General features: G+C 37.8%; 1 protein-coding gene across 3 annotated transcripts in view; it reads left to right on the forward strand.

Annotated features, from left to right (window-relative positions):
- Window positions 1-14,517, forward strand: part of COL4A5 (collagen type IV alpha 5 chain) — a 245,053-nt gene extending 230,536 nt beyond the window's left edge. For 2 of the 3 annotated variants that reach the window (XM_082447507.1, XM_082447505.1), the window contains 9 exons: window positions 321-393; window positions 530-601; window positions 1,422-1,550; window positions 2,375-2,473; window positions 3,979-4,191; window positions 8,585-8,762; window positions 10,626-10,770; window positions 11,118-11,290; window positions 12,131-14,517. In XM_082447507.1, the coding sequence (XP_082303633.1) occupies window positions 321-393; window positions 530-601; window positions 1,422-1,550; window positions 2,375-2,473; window positions 3,979-4,191; window positions 8,585-8,762; window positions 10,626-10,770; window positions 11,118-11,290; window positions 12,131-12,212 (1,164 nt within the window). In that variant the 3' untranslated portion in view covers window positions 12,213-14,517. The remainder of the gene's footprint in view (window positions 1-320; window positions 394-529; window positions 602-1,421; window positions 1,551-2,374; window positions 2,474-3,978; window positions 4,192-8,584; window positions 8,763-10,625; window positions 10,771-11,117; window positions 11,291-12,130) is intronic. The other variant, XM_082447506.1, reaches the window with a different exon arrangement.
- The last annotated feature ends 6,711 nt before the right edge of the window (window positions 14,518-21,228 follow it).

Here is a 21,228-nt window from a genome sequence, read left to right on the forward strand (position 1 = left end):
AATAAAATAATAACTAAATTTATTAAGTATACATCATATGCCAATCAGTTTTCTAAGTACTTAATATGAATGATCTCATGTAATCCTCACAACAACTTCATGGAGTAGATGCTATTATTTTCTGTATGTTAGAGGTGAGAAAATGATGCATCAAAGAGGTTAAACAATCAACTCAAGGTCACACAAGCTAATAAGAGGTGAATTGGGTTTTGAATCCTGGGAGTCTGACTCTAGAGCCAGTGCTACAAATCACCACCTATGCCCTCACTTCCTTCCCTCCCCCCAACTTTTTTCTAAAATTAATGATTTTATTTACTCAGGGTAATCCTGGCCGGCCAGGTCTCAATGGAATGAAAGGAGATCCTGGTCTCCCTGGTGTTCCAGGATTTCCAGGTATTTGAAGGGGTGTTTGGAAGTTTCCCCCTTTACATTAAACTCCTTTGGGAGAAGACACCCATTTTCTGATTTGGCTGGGTAAAGGCTGTGGCCCTGTTGCTTTGCTGTGCAATTGTGTGTACCTTCTTTGCAGGCATGAAAGGACCCAGTGGAGAACCTGGTTCAACCGGCCCTGAGGGGGATCCAGGACTTATTGGCCCCCCAGGTAAGAGTTATTTCTGGAGCTAGTTATACCTGATACTTAAACTCATTGAAGAATTTGAAAGTTTGCATTCTGCCTTTCAACCAAAACTTTCAGAGTCTCAGTCCCCAGCAACTGAGGGGAAATAGGCAGGACTCTCCCTCTATTAACTAATCTTCTCAAGCTCTCTATTTCAATAAAGTAATATCAGGAGCAGACCTTTTAAGTTTAAGGTAGATGCAGGACCAACAAGAATGCTTCAGTGAGATTTTTATTGACCTTTATACTAACTTTCCCGTATTCACTTGAATAGATCACAAGAGCAAGTCACATAAGTATGTTTGTATATTTTTAATATGAAAAGAGTTCTTTTTGCTGAGAGACTTAAAGAGGTTTCCTGTAAACTGTGAAACAGAGCATCTACTAAATTCCTTTACTAGTTAGTTCAGTGGGTCCCTTGACAAGCACAACAAACAAGAACTGCAAATGATGTCACAATCAGAATGAACTCTACAGCAAGTAGAATTGTCTAACCTTGACACCAGTGTTCACAGATTTGCAGTGGATTAGACCTTCTTGTAACCGAGTCATGATTCAAGGCTTGAAAATTGAGACAATATGCCTAATTTGTCCATGGACCCTAAGAAAATTATTTATTTTTTCAGGCTTTTGGGTGAGATAATGATAATTTTCCCAAACAGATTTCTGTTGGACATAGCAAATTCCAATACATGTAACTTGTTTCTCTCAAACCAATTCTTATTCTGATCTGAGGTTACTTTGGCATCCATTCTTTCCGACCTTTCTCTTCCCTACCTTCAACTTTACGTGCTTTGCCTCTTAGGTCCCCCTGGATTACCTGGTCCTTCAGGACAGAGTATTGTAATCAAAGGAGATGCTGGTCCACCAGGGGTTCCAGGCCAGCCTGGATTAAAAGGTCTACCAGGACTACCAGGACCTCAAGGTTTACCAGGTACCTTTGTAGATCATCTTTTTAAGCCTTATGTATTTGAAAACATTTCCCTCATTCTTCTTTCACTTGTTAGAGTTTGTCTCTGACAATAGGAGTCTCAGCAACTAGTAGAATACCAGACCACCAGGTTCCATTTCCTTTTTTTCTTGAAAATGTTCACTTCTCATGCCCTAATTTCTGTTAGGCCCAGTCCAATTTCTTTCAACTCCTCTGGCTATCCTAACTTGAATGATTAGGTTAATGTTGTTAAAATCTCTGTAATGAAATTCATATGCATTTAAGATATGGTGCTTTCTCTATCCCAACCACAAGAAGGATAGAAGGCTGATTTGGTGGGCTATCAGTTCCCCACTGTGAGGCCTCCTGATTTTTAAACTAAATCCTATCTAGTTGGCCACTTAACTCTATGCTTGCAGCCAACTTTGATTAAAAAGAAAGCTAGAAACTAACTTCAGTCTTTCTGTTTTATCAGGTGGCTTAATAGCAGTCTTTTCATAAATAAAGTGTACCAGGCAGTAACAGCCTTGCCTATGGTGAGATATATAATAAAAGTTGGCCTTGCACTCTATCTTGTTCTGAAGGCAAGGAGAACACAACTGCCGTATTATGGAAATCTCCACAGAGGCAAATGAATTGTTTAAAATTAAAGCTAAATCCTTGTCTGCTTCTTTTGTCCTGGGCTTGAGCTGTTCCTTCGTTTATCTGAATTAAAGACGAAACCAGATTATGAATTCAGTGACACTCGAGGACCTAAGTGTCCCAGATCTATCTGGATGTGGATTTATTCTACCCACATTTGAAAACCCTACTTCATTTTCCTGTAGGTCCAATTGGCCCTCCAGGAGATCCTGGACGCAATGGACTCCCTGGCTTTGATGGTGCAGGAGGGCACAAAGGAGACCCAGGTTTACCAGGCCAGCCAGGTGAGACGTGCTGCTGCTACTAGTTTTTAAGTCTGGGGGACCTCTGGACATACGGCCTCCGATTGAAGCTGTGAGAGCCTCCTCTTGAGAGAGCATAGCTAGGTGGGGAGTCTATTGCTTGGGAAAAATGGGATGACACAGATGTGCCAGTATAAGGGAAGCATAGAAAGGTGGTTTTTATTTATGTGTTTAGAGCACTGGAAAACCCAGCTTTTCCTCAAAATGAGGATTTTCCAGGTACTCACTGTACTTAACTGTTCTGATAATTTTCAATATTTTTTGAATAAATTTATTTATTTTATTTATTTATTTTTGGCTGCGTTGGGTCTTCGTTGCTGCGCGTGGGCTTTCCCTAGTTGCGGCGAGCGGGGGCTACTCTTCGTTGCGGTGTGTGGTCTTCTCATTGCGGTGGCTTCTCTTGTTGCAGAGCCCGGGCTCTAGGCGCGTGGGCTTCAGGAGTTGTGGCACGTGGACTCAGTAGTTGTGGCACGCGGGCTCAGTCATTGTGGCTCGCGGGCTCTAGAGCACAGGCTCAGTAGGTGTGGTGCACGGGCTTAGTTGCTCCACGGCATGTGGGATCTTCCCGGACCAGGGCTCGAACCCGTGTCCCCTGCATTGGCAGGCGGATTCTTAACCACTGCGCCACCAGGGAAGTCCCTCAATATGTTTTAACAACTTTAGATAATATAAATATAACTCTAAATAATATAAACATAAAGGTTTGTATTGGTAAAAACTAGCAGCGGCAACAAGGCAGATTGGTGATAACTATGTTGCTCCTAGAACCAACACCCTCCTGTTTCATTAACTGTATTTCTAGGGAAGAAGCAAGTTAGTGCCATCTTCATCACATATATGGGCATTGCTGTGAAATTCCCCCAAATGAAAATCTATACACACGGTGGCCAAAGGCCTATAAATAGAGAAAATTTTAAAATCAGCTCAAGTCGGGTGGCCAAATGGAGAATGGGAACCAGTGGTAGATTGAAATTAGACATTTTGAAAAGTTTCCTTAGAGCACCCTGCCTATTCTCTAGACAAAAAGGTATGCGTGAGAATAATTCCCCAGACAGATTCAAAGGAAAATGTTTATCAGCACTGAAGCTGGCAGGTTGATGGCAGCTACACCCTCCCTTTCTCGTTGATGAACAAAACAGCAGGCTGAAATTTCGTCATGGGGTTTGCACTCCTTTAGTACAGCAAGAGACTAGATAACACAAACCCCCCAAATAAGCATCACTTTTTCCCGTCTAATGTTCCATTCACTCAGTATTTATTTAGTGCCTAATGTCATCAGCCAATTTCAGAAGAAAAAGAATACATTTAAATCTCTTTGAGGGCAGAGACTGTATTTTATTTATCTCCAAATCCATGATATCTGACAATGCCTTTGTAGACATTCTATAAATATTAACTAATCAAACAAGGTCACAGTGTTGTGTCGATAGCCATAACAGTGAATCAGAACTTACTTAATTTGTGTACTGATGATTCTTTGGAAATAGGTATCCGTGGTTTGGATGGTCCCCCCGGGCCAGATGGATTGCAAGGTCCCCCAGGTCCCCCTGGAACCTCCCCTGTTGCCCATGGATTTCTCATCACACGTCACAGCCAGACAACAGATGCACCACAATGCCCACAGGGAACTATCCAGGTTTATGAAGGCTTTTCTCTCCTGTATGTACAAGGAAATAAAAGGGCTCATGGTCAAGACTTGGGTGAGATAATCAGCATCTTATTTCTTACTATGCATTTTGTTTTTGTTTTGAAAATCTTATTGGGTTCTAGAGTAGCCTTGGCCAAAGTGTCTCTCTCTATTCTTTTGGGGCTTCCAAACTGAAGATCATGTCAAGGGCAGCTGAATATATTCACTATAAGTTTTAAATAAATAATATTTAAATTTAAACTAAAAGCATTAATTAGCTAGTGTGAGGTACAATTCTTGGCCTAAAGCAAGGCATTTGGAAAGGGCCATATGTACTTTTGTTAGCTCAGTTATTGAGGAAGCAGATTCTCTAGGCTCTCTATAGTATAGCAGCTGCTTAAGTGGGCAGTTTTCATAATTCATGGGAGATAGTTTCCTCTTTTCTGACACTGGTCTTTATCAAGTTAAAGATAAGTGCTGAAGAGAATCTTGGTTTCTAGATCAAAGAAAGTAAGGTCATTGCTTAATTTTGCTAGTTCATGAATAAACGCCTTAGCTTTATAAAGTGTTATCAGAGTGGTTTAAAGCTATACAAAGCACCATATTTCCATATAGGATCCACTTCATTTAATGTGTTCTCATGCATCTTCTCTATGCTAGGGTGGGCAGTTTTGTTGATGGGATGAGGCTGGACTGAATGACTTTCAAGACCTCTTCCAAATCCCTAACATTTCTTTTTCTGGAATTCTGACTTTTCATTTTGAGGCCCCATTGTTTGACCTGGGGCTGCCTATTTTAGAAATCACTATCCCTTTTGCCTCCATAAAGACATTTAAGAAGATAGTCTAGGTCTCCAGTTTCTGGGGTCTCCATAGTAAGAGGCCTTCTGAAGTCTCTTTACCTGGGCCATTCTGTGAAAACAGTTCTGCAGCAACAGAGATCTCCGGGGGTCTACTGTGCTCACTCTGTTCCAGGGCACATGGCCACACCTGCCAGGAACATCTACCTGCATGGAAGCCAGTAGTCACAGGTCATTTTAAAGAGCCTAATAAAGTAGGAGTTTGCCCAACAACTTTCTTCTTTCTCTTCTACTTCTCTTTTTCTCCTTTTCATCTTCCCTCTGCTACTTTTCCTTCTCTCTTTTGCTTTCTTTATGTAGCATCTTTTTCTAATTTTAGAATCGACAAATCTTCATTGTGAAAATACTCTTATCTTTTAGATAATTTTCTCTAGTTTTTCTCCCATAAACTTTTTCTCCTTTTAGTCCATTCTCTCTTTACTGTCAGAGTTTAGCTTATACCCATAATCAGGCTTATAAACTTCAAATCCCTAACCTATCAAGTGAATAGAAAGCATTAGAAGTTTTTGAACATCATGAAATTCACAAATGTAATGCAAAGAAAAAAATGGGATCTCTTACCCTGTATATCACTATAACTTTTCAAAATGTGTGTATTTGGTCAAACGAGACCCATCATAGTATGTATTCAGACATAGAGGCTATAAACTGGCCCTGACTCAGGTACAGCTTATGCCTCAGACATAGGAAGGCCATGATAGGGCCCAAGATCCCAAGTGTGATACTGGATTGTAGGGTCTATGCTAGAGCTCACTCAAGGATCAACCTGGAGATATCTTGATGGCTAAGCAAAGAATAGTTATAGGTTTGATGTTAAGGAAACAATCACCTGATTAAGTAAATGCATAGTCTCTGCTGGATTAGTGAAAGGATTATGGTGTATAAAAAAGAGAGTGGAGGAAACACACTGAATACTAAAACTGTTCTGTCTGGGAGAATAAAAGCATACTAGGAACCATTAGTCTATAGTTTTAATAGAGGTATGGAGAGTTCATGAGATCACAGCCTCTTTGCATGTTTAGAAACTGTAACCAGAATTCTGCATCATCATGGGTAGCCTACAGCATAAATACAACCAAACGCCCATGTTCTCATCATTATGGGCCTTCCTTTTATGCACATCTTCCTTTTCTTTCTGAGACCAGGGATATTTCCATCTCTGTCCCTGATTAGTAATGTTAGTTTTATTTTTAAATTACTTTATAATTAAAAAGTACTTTCATATTCATTATCCAATTTGATTTTCACAACTATGATCAAGAATGATATAGGACAAGTATTTTTCCACTATACACACACACACACACACACACACACACACACACAAATACACAAACTGGCTAAGCGGTTAAGTGACTTATTCAAAACCACACACTCAGAAAGTGATGGAGATAAGAATTGACTCCAACACCTACCAGTTCTTTTTTTTTTAATTGAAGTATAGTTGATTTACAATGTTGTGTTAATTTCTGCTGTACAGCAAAGTGATTCAGTTATACATATATATGCATTCTTTTTTATATTCTTTTCCATTATGGTTTATCTCAGGATACTGAATATAGTTCCCTGTGCTATACAGTAGGACCTTGTTGCTTATCCATTCTATACGTAATAGTTTGCATCTACTAACTCCAGACTCCCAGTCCAACCCTCCCCAAACCCCCTACCCCTTGGCAACGACAAGTCTGTTCTCTATGTCTGTGAGTCTGTTTCTAGTTTGAAGATAGTTTCATTTGTAACACCTACCAATTCTAAACCCATTCGTTTTTCAGTTATGTCAGTTTTGTTATTTGCTCTCACGTGACTTTGAACTCATTCACCTCTCTGAGCCATTTTTTTCTGAAAAAAGTATAAATTACAGTAAATCAATGATTTTCAACCTGGGGAACTTTTGAAAAGATTCCTGGGCCCATCCCAAACCTATCATGTAAAAATTCCCAGTGATCCTGACAGTCTACCAGTTTTAAGAATTATTGGTCTTTTATCAGTCACCTTCAGCCTGAGATAAGCATACCCCTTTGGATACATGAGGAATTTCCAATGTATAATTTTAAAGAACTTAGTTTACAAATCCTTAACTTTCATATGTACTTTCTCCTAAAGTCGAACTGCCTGTGTATGTGCTTTGGATAATCTTGTTTCCCACATCCCCTTTCACTACCACCCACCTCCCACTTTATAAAAGACTCATACTATGGCATATTGCCTTGAAACATGAAAACCTCTAGGGGGCAAATTCAGAGGAACAACTCAAAGTAATGGCTTTGTTAAAGTCTCCATCAACTCAGGCTCTATAATTCACTTCTAATCCATCTCATTAGGAAATGCATTTCCAATAAAAGTTTTCTTTTAACGTTTAGTAATTATCAAAATTTATAATAAACTATCTTTTTGATCAATGTGAATTAGTAATTATTATGATGATGACCATTCAAAATAAAATATTTAACATGTAAAGCTTTAGGGTCACAGGAAGTTTTTAAAAGTTACTTTAAATTTTTGTTTCAGAAAACTATGATTGGATAATCAGTAAAAGACTTTCAAAAATAAAAAAAAAATACATTAGGATAAAACTGTGTGAGAGAAGTGGAATGGAAATATAATTTCCAAATGCAAAAGGAGCACTGTATAATTCCCAGTTATTCAAGATGAGTTTATGCACTTTTCAAAAGGTTTATTGTTAGGTTTCAAATACTTACATTGGATACATTTAAAAGAGTGATGTCAAAGTTTGTTTTTAAATATAAGTATTCACAAAACACTACAGATGACAGCTGGCAATGTTGAAATGTGGTTTGCAAAATTCCAGGCTCCGGTATTACAAAGTATAGAAGGGTGGGTTTGAAGCCAAGAGACAGTAACCAATAACTTAATAACTGGCACAGTATCAATTTAAACTTCTGATGAAAAATTTGAGATGTCAACTTAAAAATGTGTGAGTGGGGTACATCATTCTTCATCATTCTTTTGTGAGTAAATGAGAAAAGAATGGCCTAATCGCTGGTAGAGATAACCTCTATTGCCCCTACCAGCTCAGAAATTTAAAGACTGTAGTTCCTTTCCTTTTTTTTTCCCCTTACGTTCTTCCTTTCTCCCTTATTTACTTTTTTCCTTTGTATTATTTACCTGCAAACCTGTCCATGATTGCTGTGCATATTAGTCAACACTACAGTTTTCCCTAGGCTTAAAGAGATTGTGAACCCACATAAGATATATACTGGGGATGTCTTGGAAGAAGAGAGGACAGCCTGGAGAGGAAATACTGATATGATATTATAGGGAATCAGTGTGTGCCTTTCACTCGTCTACAATAAATTACCCAATATTCTCCGTAAGACACGATTGTTTATAAGATGCCTCACCAGTTTAAAAACAGTGTTGGGGAGTATATAATAAGCTACCACAATAAATGTCTACATAAGTTGTAAGATCTATCCTGATTTTAGAGATGTAAAAATATGAGTAAATGTGCATCTTATAACTGAAGAATTAAAGTGTATTTATTATCTAAGAGATGGGGGAAAGTTTCTCTTTGAAAGGTTGTTAGTATGTTAGAAGAAACTAATCATCATGACATTTTTTTCTTTTTCTCCCCATTTCTTCCCAGGAACGGCCGGCAGCTGCCTTCGTCGCTTCAGTACCATGCCTTTCATGTTCTGCAACATCAATAATGTTTGCAACTTTGCTTCAAGAAATGACTATTCTTACTGGCTCTCCACCCCAGAGCCCATGCCAATGAGCATGGAGCCCCTGAAGGGCCAGAGCATCCAGCCATTCATTAGTCGGTGAGACACTGGTATACCTTTGATTTTTATCAATCTCCAGTTAGTTTAGCTAGTTAGTTTAGCTAGTTAGAAATGAGTCCAAAGCTAATAATCTGATCATATTCATCTCAGGTTAGGTAGAATAGAGGTGCCTTTATAATACTCAGTGCAGTATGTAGTTTGATCCATATTTATCGGGAATGTACTTTTGACCAGGACCCGTGATAGACTAGTGTAAATACAAAAAAAAAAACTCACAGTCTAGTCACTAGGCAAATATATGTAAATTAATATATATCAGGCTTGGGCTAAGTGCTGCAATAGATCCAGTAAAGTGTTATGAAAGCATTGGGAAAGGGATATTTAATTCCAGCTAGAGAAATCTGAGATGACTATATGGAAGAAATATGTTTTGAACTGCTTAGCCCTTGAAGGATGCAGAGGACTTGAGACACAGGCATTTATAAGGGAGAAAGGCATACTAGGTAGAGAACATTGGAATGGGTTGTAGATTGATATGTCTAGAATGTAGTTTCTAAAAGTTGCAGAGGGAGAAGAGATTGGAAAGTTAGCTTGGACCCGGACTGTAGAAGACTTTCAATGTTAGGTTTTAGTTTGGAATTTATTTGGTATGTAATGGGGACATCTGGAGTTTTTGAGCTACATTTCAGGGAGGATTACAGAAACATCAATGTATAACATGGATTTCAAAGGGGATAGTCCAGAGGTAGAGAGACCAGTTAGGTTGAGAATATCGCTGTAGTCCTGGTAAGAGTGGATTGGAACTCTCAGTAGGGTACATATATCACATTAATAGAATAAATAAGATTTGGCATGATTAGTTATGGGAAGGAGAAAGTGGTAGCTGAGACTTGGCGCATGAGTAACTAAGAGGAGGGTGGTACCATTAATAGAGATTTCCTAGAGTGTTGCTACATTAGAACCGTAGTTTAACTCAACCTCCTAGGCATGTTAGATATTGCCATTTTCATTCTGATCATGACCCAATTGACCTAGGAGTCTAGTAACCATAAAGGATGAATCATTGGAAACTCTAGTTTCTTTGACATTGAATATAAAGGTTAAACTTCGTTCATCCTCTCTTAATAGCAAATTCATGGTGCCCTTTTCAATATATTTGCCCTAATCCTTTGGGAATTCATTTTTTTGTGTGTGATTTTTTTTTGTCAGTCCCAACTCTTGGGAATAAAAGATCCCCTAAAGGCATTCCCTATTTTGTAGATAAACTTTACCAAATTGGTTTAGTCATATTTCAAAAGGTACCCTTATGCTCTTTACTAAAGATTTGGTAGACTCAGCTGTATTTTACTTGATTTTATAGATTTAAGCCACATCTCCAAGTGCCTGGGTACTTGCCCAGCATTCTGGATATGTTGTACTTCTACAGATATGGCCAAATGGTTAATAAATATCCTTTGGGCCAAAAATAATGGGTGGGGATTAAGAAAGTGTCTGTGTCTTGTCTTTTTAAGTTTACTAGACATTGTTCTTACCACAGTTTTAGCATTACTAAATGTCTCCCCTCCAGTTGGGCACTTTGACAGCAAGTAGTATGTGCAGTACACTAAGCCAAACTCTTATAGTAATTATGACATTGATTATAGCAAGTATGGATACAAATTTAGGGCAGAATAGAAAATGAAAATGCTGTAGCAGTGGTTCTGTAGTTTCTTTTTAAAAAAGCTTACACTTTTCATTTATAACTTTATTATGTATATTGGGAGACTGGGCTTATGCAAAAGCAATTCTCAAAGTGCATTCTTCTCCTCTTTTTCTGAGCACTGAAGACACCTTAATGGGCTTTTATACCAGGAAGCCTTCCAAAGAAGAGGGACTGCTATTTCCCATATGCTTACTCTGTAGATTGTGTTCCTTCTGCCTTTCCCTTACCAGATGTGCAGTATGTGAAGCTCCGGCCGTGGTGATTGCAGTTCACAGTCAGACCATCCAGATTCCCCGCTGTCCTCAGGGATGGGATTCTCTCTGGATTGGTTATTCCTTCATGATGGTATGAAACACTCTTCCTTGTCTTTGTCATCAAAGCTGACTGTCCATCATATCTACATTTCTTTCTAATATGAGGAATCCCTATCATTTATGTAGTAAGAAGCTTGAACCTCATATAGCTTCTATCCAAGCACTGTGTTCCCTCTCATACATTTGCTGGAACATATTTTCATAATCTGCCTGTTTCTTTTGTTGGATACCTTTGGTGTGGATACTGTTCTGTTACCTCTGGCTCTAGTTCCTTCACTGGCTTTGAATTTTTGGCCCAGCTCAGCATATATCTTTGGATATTCACTAGGGTATCACGGCACATGGGTATTGTGGCACATTTTCCCTTGTCTTTTCTAGCACACAAGTGCAGGGGCAGAGGGCTCAGGTCAAGCCCTGGCCTCCCCTGGTTCCTGCTTGGAAGAGTTTCGTTCAGCTCCCTTCATTGAGTGTCATGGGCGGGGGACCTGCAACTATTATGCCAACTCCTACAGCTTTTGGCTGGCAACTGTAGATGTGTCAGACATGTTCAGGTAAGGTGCTTATGGCTTTAGTTTAGGTCCTAAGCTTCCTTCAGAGGTGCTAGCGAACAGAGAGGCAGTTCATGGATGGTTTATACCCAACAAATGTTAGGAATTTAAAGGACCATGTCGTTTATTCTTGCTTGTTCTCCTCATATACCAGACTCAGGTCAGAAAAGCAGACTTGGCTAATAATAGGTATATGTAGTTTGAGATGGCTTGGTAATAATTCTTCAGAAGCAAAACAGAGCAAGGAAAGGTTATGTGACCTGCTCAATAACAAGTGAGCAACTGAAGCCACCCCAGAAATTGAAGCAATAATCTGTGTTGCCTTCCCCAGTCCAGTAGTCTCCTTTCCCAGGATGTTTTCAAGGCTCTCATCCAAGTGTTTGAATGAGTAAGACCACATATGATACATGTACCTCAGGATACTTTATCCTATTGGATTTTCTTTTCAATTTCAATTTATTTTTATATGTTGCTTCTTTTGTTATCATTAATATTTTTCTTATGTATTATCTTTATGTAATTGTTGTGTGTTATGTATTATCATTTATTCATCATCAATTGCCCAGATCCCTCTCGTTCTAGGACTATTAAAAAAATGTATAAGAGGAAGAGAGGGAGAGACAAATAGACAAGGGTAATGGCGGCAGGGAGGAGAGTCACAAAAATACCTATGACCACTAATGACTCTTAGGCTATAGCAGTCATTGCGTTAGATTGCATTGCTCAAAAGTTAACCAGTAAGTCATCAGAAGAGCTACTGAAACACAACGAGAATGTTTACAGATGAATTTGAACCAAATACCAGAAAAGGCTAATCTGATAATCTTGTTTCTTATTTCCCAGCAAACCTCAGTCAGAAACGCTGAAAGCAGGGGACTTGAGGACACGTATTAGTCGATGTCAAGTGTGCATGAAGAGGACATAACATTTTGAAGAATTCCTTGTGTGTTTTTAAATGTGATATATATATATATATATATATATATATATATATATATATATATATATATATATATAAATTTCCCAGGATGCAATGTCTCACTCTCCCCAACTTTACCACTGCTGCCACCAATGGTGCTACTATATATGACCAGGAGAACATGCTGACTAGTAATCATGAAGATGCAAATGTACCTCAGCAATGTGCCAGAGCAAGGTCTCTATTATTTTTCTACGAACAAAATAAGGAAATGAATTTACTTTTTGGGTCCAGAATGACTTTCTCCAAGGATTATAAGATGAAGATTATATATTTTGCCCAGTAACTAAAATGGCACGTTAAAAATTCAATTAAGAGAAGAATCACACTGAGTAAAATAAAAGACTGCAGTTTGGGGGAAGAATTATTTTTCATGGTGCTACTAATCCTACTGTATCCCAGTTTTTTAATATAAAAGTGTTAAGCTTATTTTGCTCTGTAAGTAAAGAATGTGTATATTGTGTAAACAGCCTTTTAGCTCAAAATGTTGAGTCATTTAGATGTGACCTGACATGAATCACTCTTTACAGAAAACTTAGGAAAACCTAGAATACAAACAGCAAGATTTTATATCCATGTTTATCAAAGTGAGAGAATTTATATTCTCGCATCAAGTTATTACCGAGAGTGAATATAACTTGAATTTTATCCCCTAAGTTCTTATTTGACTTTTTTAAAAAAATAGGTCATTTTTAGTCACTTTAATCAGAATTTTAAATGTACATGTTACATACCAAATTATAATATTTAATGAAGTAATTTCTCTTTTGCTATATTCTCCAAGACACTCTTAACACTAGATGCCCCCAGCTTTTTGACGTTTCTTACATCTTGTTTTTGCTCATCCCTGACTGGGCAAAGTTCTCCCAAATAATTTTGAGAAACAAAAATGTATTTTAAAAATTGACAGTTCTTTTCCCTGTGCTTTTTATGTAAGAATTATTCTCCTGTGGGCTGTGCTTGTGCAAGAACTGGGAAGACAATACTTAGTCTTCTCTCTTCAATTACAAGGCCAATTGATGTTTCTTACTTTTTTTATTTTAAACATTTTATTATAAATAGGCATAAGAATACCTTATTTCCCTAGCTGTCATCTTCTCACTTAATGTTTTTTAACTCACCAATATCAATTTAATTAAAGATATCATATGTTGTAAGGATGGTTTGTTGTGTATCTCTTCAGCCTATGTGTAAAAATCTGCTCATTTACAGATAGACTACACATCTGCACATCAACAGGTAGTCTGCCTTCTCAGAGAATCATTTAGAGCAGTTCTAAAGCAAAAGGAGTTTCTGCAGACTTTGATCACTCTGATACCTGATAGGAGACATAGTAATGTACTTTTTCCAATGAAGAAAACAACTCCTTGGAAAGTATTTTTGAGGTAATAAATTTATTAACAACATTGTGTTGATGGCTGAGAAAGGAAGCAGAACTACTTTCTATTTTGGGAAGAATTCATTAATAATGTTTAAAGCAGATTAGTGCGTTAATATTCCTAATGATTAAGAATGAACACATGTAGCTCTCTAATATCATTGAGGACTTGCCTCTATAATAAAATGTGTATTATAGCTAAGATATGAAACAACCAAATGATTTTGAGAATTTTAGACCCTAATATGAACCCGCGTAAAAACTAAAGCTTAGAGTCTATAGTGGTAAAATTTAGGTTCTAAATAATGGTAGATCATAGTGCTGATTGCTCATAATACTGTTGATTTCAAAGCTAGCCAATTGCAAATTCTAGCTTTATTTTTCCATGAGCTACGCACATGAAGACACTAAAGGGGAATTGTAAGTGAAAATGCCATATTACATCCCATACATTTTTCTATATGCTGTACACCTGAAGGTTGCTCCTTGAGTTACAGCTGCAAACACTGATCCCAGAGATTTTGCTGTTTGTAGGTTTCCCTCTCATGTTTAGCTGGTTGAAAACCTTGGCTCAGAAAGAACCTCCTAATATTTTATATTTTAATAGTTGCATGTGCAGCTGGTCTTTGTGTTTCTTAAATCCCCTAACTATCCCCAGCCCCGCTTTGTTGTTTAAAGTACACGAACCCAGTCCATTCCAGGATCTTAATGTTGTTGACTCACCCTTGCCACTGAATATTCAAAGATTATTCTGATGTAACTGCTCTAGTAGTTACCTATAGTGAGTTTTGCAGTCAAATACAGTTAATGGTTTTCCCGCGTAGGCAGGCAATGAATGAACTGTTCTGCTTAATCAGATACAAATAGTTATTACAGGTACCAACCAAATGAGATATATGTGTGTGTGTGTGTGTGTGTGTGTGTGTGTGCATATGCCACATTGCTATCACACTCATCGTCTCCAACACTTCCAAAAGTGTTTTTACTGGACACCTTGTGATTATACAATGTCTTTTCTCACCTGGGCAAATTTGAAAAACACTTTCTATTTCTTATGGTGCCAGTGAGGTTCTTTGCCTCAATTGGCATGTTTAATTGAAATCTCACTGGTCATGCCAAGCCATCAGAAGTTTATTCATATGTTAATCACAAGAGGGCACTATCGCCTATAAAAATAAATCAACATGGGAAAAAAATAAATGTCAGCATATATTTGTTGAGCTCAGTGTTGATGAGATTCCTTGTTTTAGCTTCATGTATTCTTTCATCCTCATAAAGATCAATAGCAAGTATTTTAAGAGGTGGCCCCCCCCCAAAAAAAAAAAAGGTGGCCCAGTTACCCAATATCTGCATCCAAGATAAGGGACAGCTTTGCTGTCAAAGATTTTCTTAAGAGCCTGATTAAGAGTTGGCTCTGGTAGTAATTCCTGTGCCTCTCAACACAGAAGCAAATGTCCCTGCTCCCCTATGCAGCCACTTTTGTTTGGCCAGGATTTCAATTGGCTTCTTTAGCAGAGAAGCTCTGTTCTCGGACTGGACTATAAAAACACCTTCATCCATAGGCAGCTCCAAAATAAATTGAATAATATTTTTAAATCATATGTCATTTCCATTTTACAGCAGTGGTTTCTAGAGTATATTCAGGATGTTTGGAAGGTTTTTACGGTAGAAGCACTCGTAAGTTGGGACACGGAAGGAAAAAGTTGAGCTAGGCCTGTCTCCCAAGTTCCATAGCAACAAACGTTCATTAGATACTTATTAGCTGTAGGGCACCATAATAGATAGGAATCCAAAATCAACTCAACCAGAAAAATAGGTAGTCACTCTAATATATACTCCTAAGAATAGGTATGCTGTTACTACCAAATCTAATTCTAGGCCGGACTAGGACAGATCATGAAGCTTTTTGCCAGCGGTAGCTGTCTGGAGGAAGCTGGCTCACCAACCCATTCTCTAACACATGGGCAGGCTAAAATCACATTTATGTAACCGTAATTCTCTTTTCTTATGAGTAGACAGCATGCCTAACACCTGACCCCACAGGATGACGAATTGCTGATATCATACCAATTTACGCCACATATCTTCTGTTTTCCTCTTCCAGATTCACATTGCATTCTTCACCCTGCTTTCTGCCCCCGAGGGTTCCTGTGCCCTCTGGCTTCTGCTTGGGTTCAACCAATGCGATTCCCCAACAGGATAGCAGAGTGATGCACAAGACTGAGATTAGGGTATTTATTTTTATGGGGCCTCTAGGGTCACCTCAGGTTGGCTTGTACTCAATTGAATGTCTCTGCTCCTCTCAAGATGACCTGTTCTTCTTAATTATCTCCCCCTCTGATTCTAGTAGCCTCTTATCCCTTCAGGTCTATGTTTATGATGACAAGTCTGCTGTTGCTGTGCTGCTCGCCCTGGATTCCTGCATTACCTTTTGTGGTTTCCCTATAGACTCCCTATATCTTTCTAATTAAACTCTCCTCAGACTATCCTAATATAAGTGTATTGTATGTTGTTGATAACCTGACGAATGAACAACTGCTTCTTGTTTCCAAAATCTGTTGGAGGTGCTTTATTCTGCAGGTGGCACAATGAGGCTGAATTGATAAAACTGACATGCATGATTAGCATCTGCCACTTTGTACTGAGGGATAAGCCAACAGAAATGACTTAACATCACTTAGTCTAAGACCTAGTTTACCAAGCTTTATTGGAAGCTGTGTTCCAAGGTTCTTAGGGTGAAACGAGGCAAAATATATTTGTTATGATCTTAAATGATTTAACTTTTTTCAAATATTGTTTCACTGGATCTCTAAAGAATGCATCTTGACTTCCCCCAAGGTGGTCATTTGGCTTGCTTCATCCTACTCCGAATGAAGATTCTCAGTTGGCAGACTAGATGCTAAGCACTGGTAACTGATCCCTGAAAGCTCCAGAAAGAAAACTCCTACTAGTACTACTTCCACCAGAGAAATCTGCCAAGTCAGGTGTACACACCTGCAGTTAGTTAAAAACCCCGAAGTATTACTAGGCCAAGAAATAGACAATTTAAATCACCTAAAACAAGTGTTGTTCTAACTTCAAGAGCCCCTGTGAAAGATGTGCCAGCAGAAATACTTCAGTTCTGCTTCCCTGTGTTCATCAAGGGTACCAGAGTGAACACTTAGACTGGGGATTATGGAAGATGCGACAGCCTCTAAAGCCAAAGGCAGTCTGAGACTGCTTGTAAATTTCAACCAGGGCCACATGGAGCCTGCCAAGAAGTGAAGATATTTTCATTTAAAGTGAAATCGTTTTCTGGTTGATTTCCTTGGGGCCAGTAAAGTGTTTGCCAGTCTATCGCAAGCCAGAATGGTAAACCAGATGCCAGATTTTTGTGTCTTTCTCTGATGCAGTAATTTGACTCTTGCTTGGGCTGTAAGGAACACTATCACTGATGCCTCAGTAGCAAATAAGAGTAACACCTTACATTTATATAGTTCTCATTAAAATGTCATTCTTCAAACATTATTTCATCTGAACCTCAACAATGCTGATCTATTCGAACTGCATTTTACAGATGCAGAAGCTGAGCCTTAGAATGGTTAAGTGACGTTCCCAAGGTCATAGAACAAACCGCTAAGTTCTTTTTCACTCAGAATCTAATCATCACCATCTAGTCATGAAGATGCCTGTATCAAAAACTTCAGAATCCTATGTATTGGAGATTCCTGGCACTACAGGGCTCCCTGCCTCATGAGAAGTGATAAGTTGCATGTTTTGAAAATCTTGGTTCCTAGTTAATGATGGGTGATTTTTTCCCAGCACCATTGCAGCACCTGAGACCCTTTAGAATTAGCCCTTGGACATAGGGGACTTACAGTAAACCCCACGGTACCTCAGGATGCTTTTGTCTGTCTGGTCCAAGTCTCTGTAGTGAAAGTAAACCTCGTGAGTCTGGCCTGGTGTCCGCCTCACATGACCTTCCTTGGGGATCTTGAATCCAGATGAGCCCCTGGAATTTGAATGCTCTGATCTGCAAACACTCCAGTGCTACTAGTGTCCAAGTAAGGACCAGTGTGTATTGATTGCTATGTAAACCTGAGACCATGCAGATACTATCTATTGTCTATTTTAAACAATGTAAAAAGTATTCTGGGGAGGGGAACTTTTCTTTAGTTCCAACAGGAAAGTTCATTATATTTCATTAACACCAGCATACATAAACACACAGAAGCAACTAGAGTTTGCTAACTATAACCTGCACTGGTCATATTTTACATGCAATAACTTTCCTTATTTGGCTCCCTTCAGCAGAAATTTAGGCTGGGAATCAAATGAACCAACATCAAACCAACTGGGCCAAGCAGTATGTGGTTACTTATCAGAATAACAATAAAGGGAAGGTTAAAGACAAGTTGGAAAACATGTAGGCTAAAATAGGGCCCTGCTTAGCTTATAATAATCAGTACAGTAAGAAGACAGGCTTTGAGATTACTAGACTTAAATATGTTCTTAAATTAACTGTGTACTTTCAGGTGGCAGCTGTTGCCCACCTCAAGTCCAGCAGCAGCACAGAAAACTGCCCACATGGAGTGGAAAGAGATAACAGTCTAAAGCCATTTTCACAAATGCATCCTTCTCCTGCTCTGAGAAAGCGGTATTTTCTTTTTTTTCCTGTATTCAGTTTTTTTAAAAATTGAAGTATACTTGATTTACAATATTATATGTTTCAGGCATACAACATAGTAATTCACAATTTTAAAGGTTATATTCCATTTATGGTTATTATAAAATTTTGGCTATATTCCCTGCATTGTAGTATATTTCCTTGTAGCTTATTTATTTTATACATAGTAGTTTGTACCTCTTAATCCTCTACTGCTATCTTGCCTCTCCCCCCTTCCCTCTCCCTACTGATAACCACTACTTTGTTCTATATATCTGTCTGTTTCTGTTTTGTTACATTCATTCGTTTTATTTTTTAGATTCTACATATAAATGAAAACATATAGTATTGGTCTTTCTCTGATTTATTTCACTTAGCATAATGCCCTCCAAGTCCACTCATGTTGTTGCAAATGTCATTCTTTTTTATGGCTGAGTAATATTCCATTGTGTATATCTGTCTAGATAAATAGATAGATAGGTAGATAGATAGATAGGTAGATAGATAGATAGATAGATGGATAGATAGATATACACAACATCTTCTTTATCCATCCATCTGTTGATGGACACTTAGGTTGCTTCCATATCTTGGCAGTTGTAAATAGCCCTGCTATGAACATTGAGGTGCATATTATCTTTTCAGATTAGTATTTTCATTTTCTTCTGATTTATACCCAGGAGTGGAATTGCTGGATCATATGGTAATTCTATTTTTAGTTTTTTGAGGAACCTCCATAATGTTTTCCATAGTGGCTGCACCAATTTACATTCCCATCACCAGTGTACAAGGGTTCCCTTTTCTCCACATCCTCACCAACATTTGTTATTTGTAGACTTTTTGGTGATAGCCATTCTGACAAGTGTGAGGTGGTATCTCATTGTGGAGAAACTAATATTTTCTTTTGTCCTCTCTGAGCAAGCAGAAGCAGCTTTTCTCCTTGCAGGTCTGTCAGGTTTTGCTTCATCTATTTTGAAGATCTCTTATTAGGTGCATGAATATTTACACCAGTGGGTGTAAAGTGGTATCTCACTGTTGTTTTGATTTGCATTTTCCTAATGCCTAATGATGTTGAACATCTTTTGTATGCTTGTCGGCCATTTGTGTGTCTTCTTTAGAGAAATGTCTCTTCAGATGTTTTGCCCATTTTTAAGGTGGGTTATTTTTCTTTTTACTGTTGAGCTGTAAGAGTACTTCGTACACTCTGAATACTAGTCCCTTATCAATATTTCCAAATATTTTCTTCCATTCTGAGAGTCGTCTTGTTACTTTCTTGATGGTGTCCTTTAAAGTACAAAAGATTTTAATTTTGATGAAATCCTATTTATCTATTTTTCCTTTTGTTGCTTTTGCTGTTGGAATCATATCTAATCCAAGGTCATGAAGATTTGCCCCTATGTTTTCTTCTAAGAGTTTTATAGTTTTAGCTCTTACATTTAAGCCTTTGATTCATTCTGAGTTAGTTTTTATACATGGCGTGAGGTAAAGGTCCAACTTCATTCTTTTGCATGTGGCTATTCAGTTGTTCCAGCACAATTTGTTGAAAAGACTATTTTCCCCCCATTGAATTGTCTTGGCATCCTTTGAAAAATCAATTGATCACAAATGTGTGGGTTTATTTCTGGACTCTCAATTCCATTCCATTGATCTGTATGTCTGTCTTTATGCCGGTACCACACAGTCTTAATTACTGTAACATTTTAGTAAGTTTTGAAATTGTCAAGTGTGAGTCTTCCAACTTTGTTCTTATTTTTAAGGATTGTTTTGGCTTATTCAGTCTCCCTTGTGATTCCATATAAGTTTTAGGATCAGCTTGTCGCTTACTTCAAGGAAAAATATAGCCAACTGGGATTCTGATAAATTGCACTGAATCTGTACCTCACTCTGGGGAATTTTGTATTTTAATAATCACTATTCCAACCAATGAACACAGGATGTCTTATCATTTATATAGGTCTTCTTCTTATCATTTATATAGGTCTCTATCTTTATATAGGTCTTCTTATCATTTATATAGGTCTTCTTTAACTTCTTTATTTATATAGGTCTAATGAACACAGGATGTCTTATCATTTATATAGGTCTTCTTTAACTTCTTTCAATGATGTTTTGTAGTTTTCAGTGAACAAATGTTGTACTTCTTTTATTTAATTTATTCCTAAGTATTTTATTCTTTTTTACACTACTGTAAATGGAGATTTCCCCTTAATTCTCTTTTTCAATTGTTAACTGCTTCTGTATAGAAATACAATTTTTTTGTATATTGATCTTAGTATCCTATAACTTTACTAAATGCATTTGTTAGCTTGAATAGTTTTTAGTGGATTTCTTAGGATTTTCTATATATAAGGTCATGTCATCAGCAAATAGAAGTAGTTTTACTTCTTCCTTTCCAACCTTTATGCCTTTTATTCATTTTCTGTTATTAATTGATCAGGCTAGAAACTCCAGTACAATATTAAATAGAGACGATGAGAATGGACATCTTTTTCTTGTTCCTAATCTAAGGGGAAAAGTTTTAGTCTTTCACCATTAAGTATGATGTTAGCTGTGGTTTTTCATAGATGCCCTTTGTCAGGTTGAGGAACTTCCCTTCTATTCCTAGTTGGTGAGTGTTTTTATCGTGAAGGGTTGTTGAATATTGTCAAATGATTTTTATGCATCAATTGAGATAATCATGTGAGTTTTTCCTTCATTCTATTAATTAGGTGTATCACATTGATGGATTTTAATATGTTGAACCAACCTTGCATTCTGGTATAAATCCCACTTGATCATGGTGTATAATCCTCTTAAGATGCTTTTGAATTTGTTTTGCTAGCATTTTGTTGAGGATTTTTCACATCAGTATTCATAAGGGATGTGAATCTGTAGTTTTCTTGTAGTGCCTTATCAGCATACTACTGACCTCATAGAATGACTTAGGAAGTGTTCCCTCC

The sequence above is a fragment of the Balaenoptera physalus genome, assembly GCF_965194825.1.
Source record: "Balaenoptera physalus genome assembly, chromosome: X".
In the NCBI taxonomy this organism is placed as follows: Eukaryota; Metazoa; Chordata; class Mammalia; order Artiodactyla; family Balaenopteridae; genus Balaenoptera; species Balaenoptera physalus.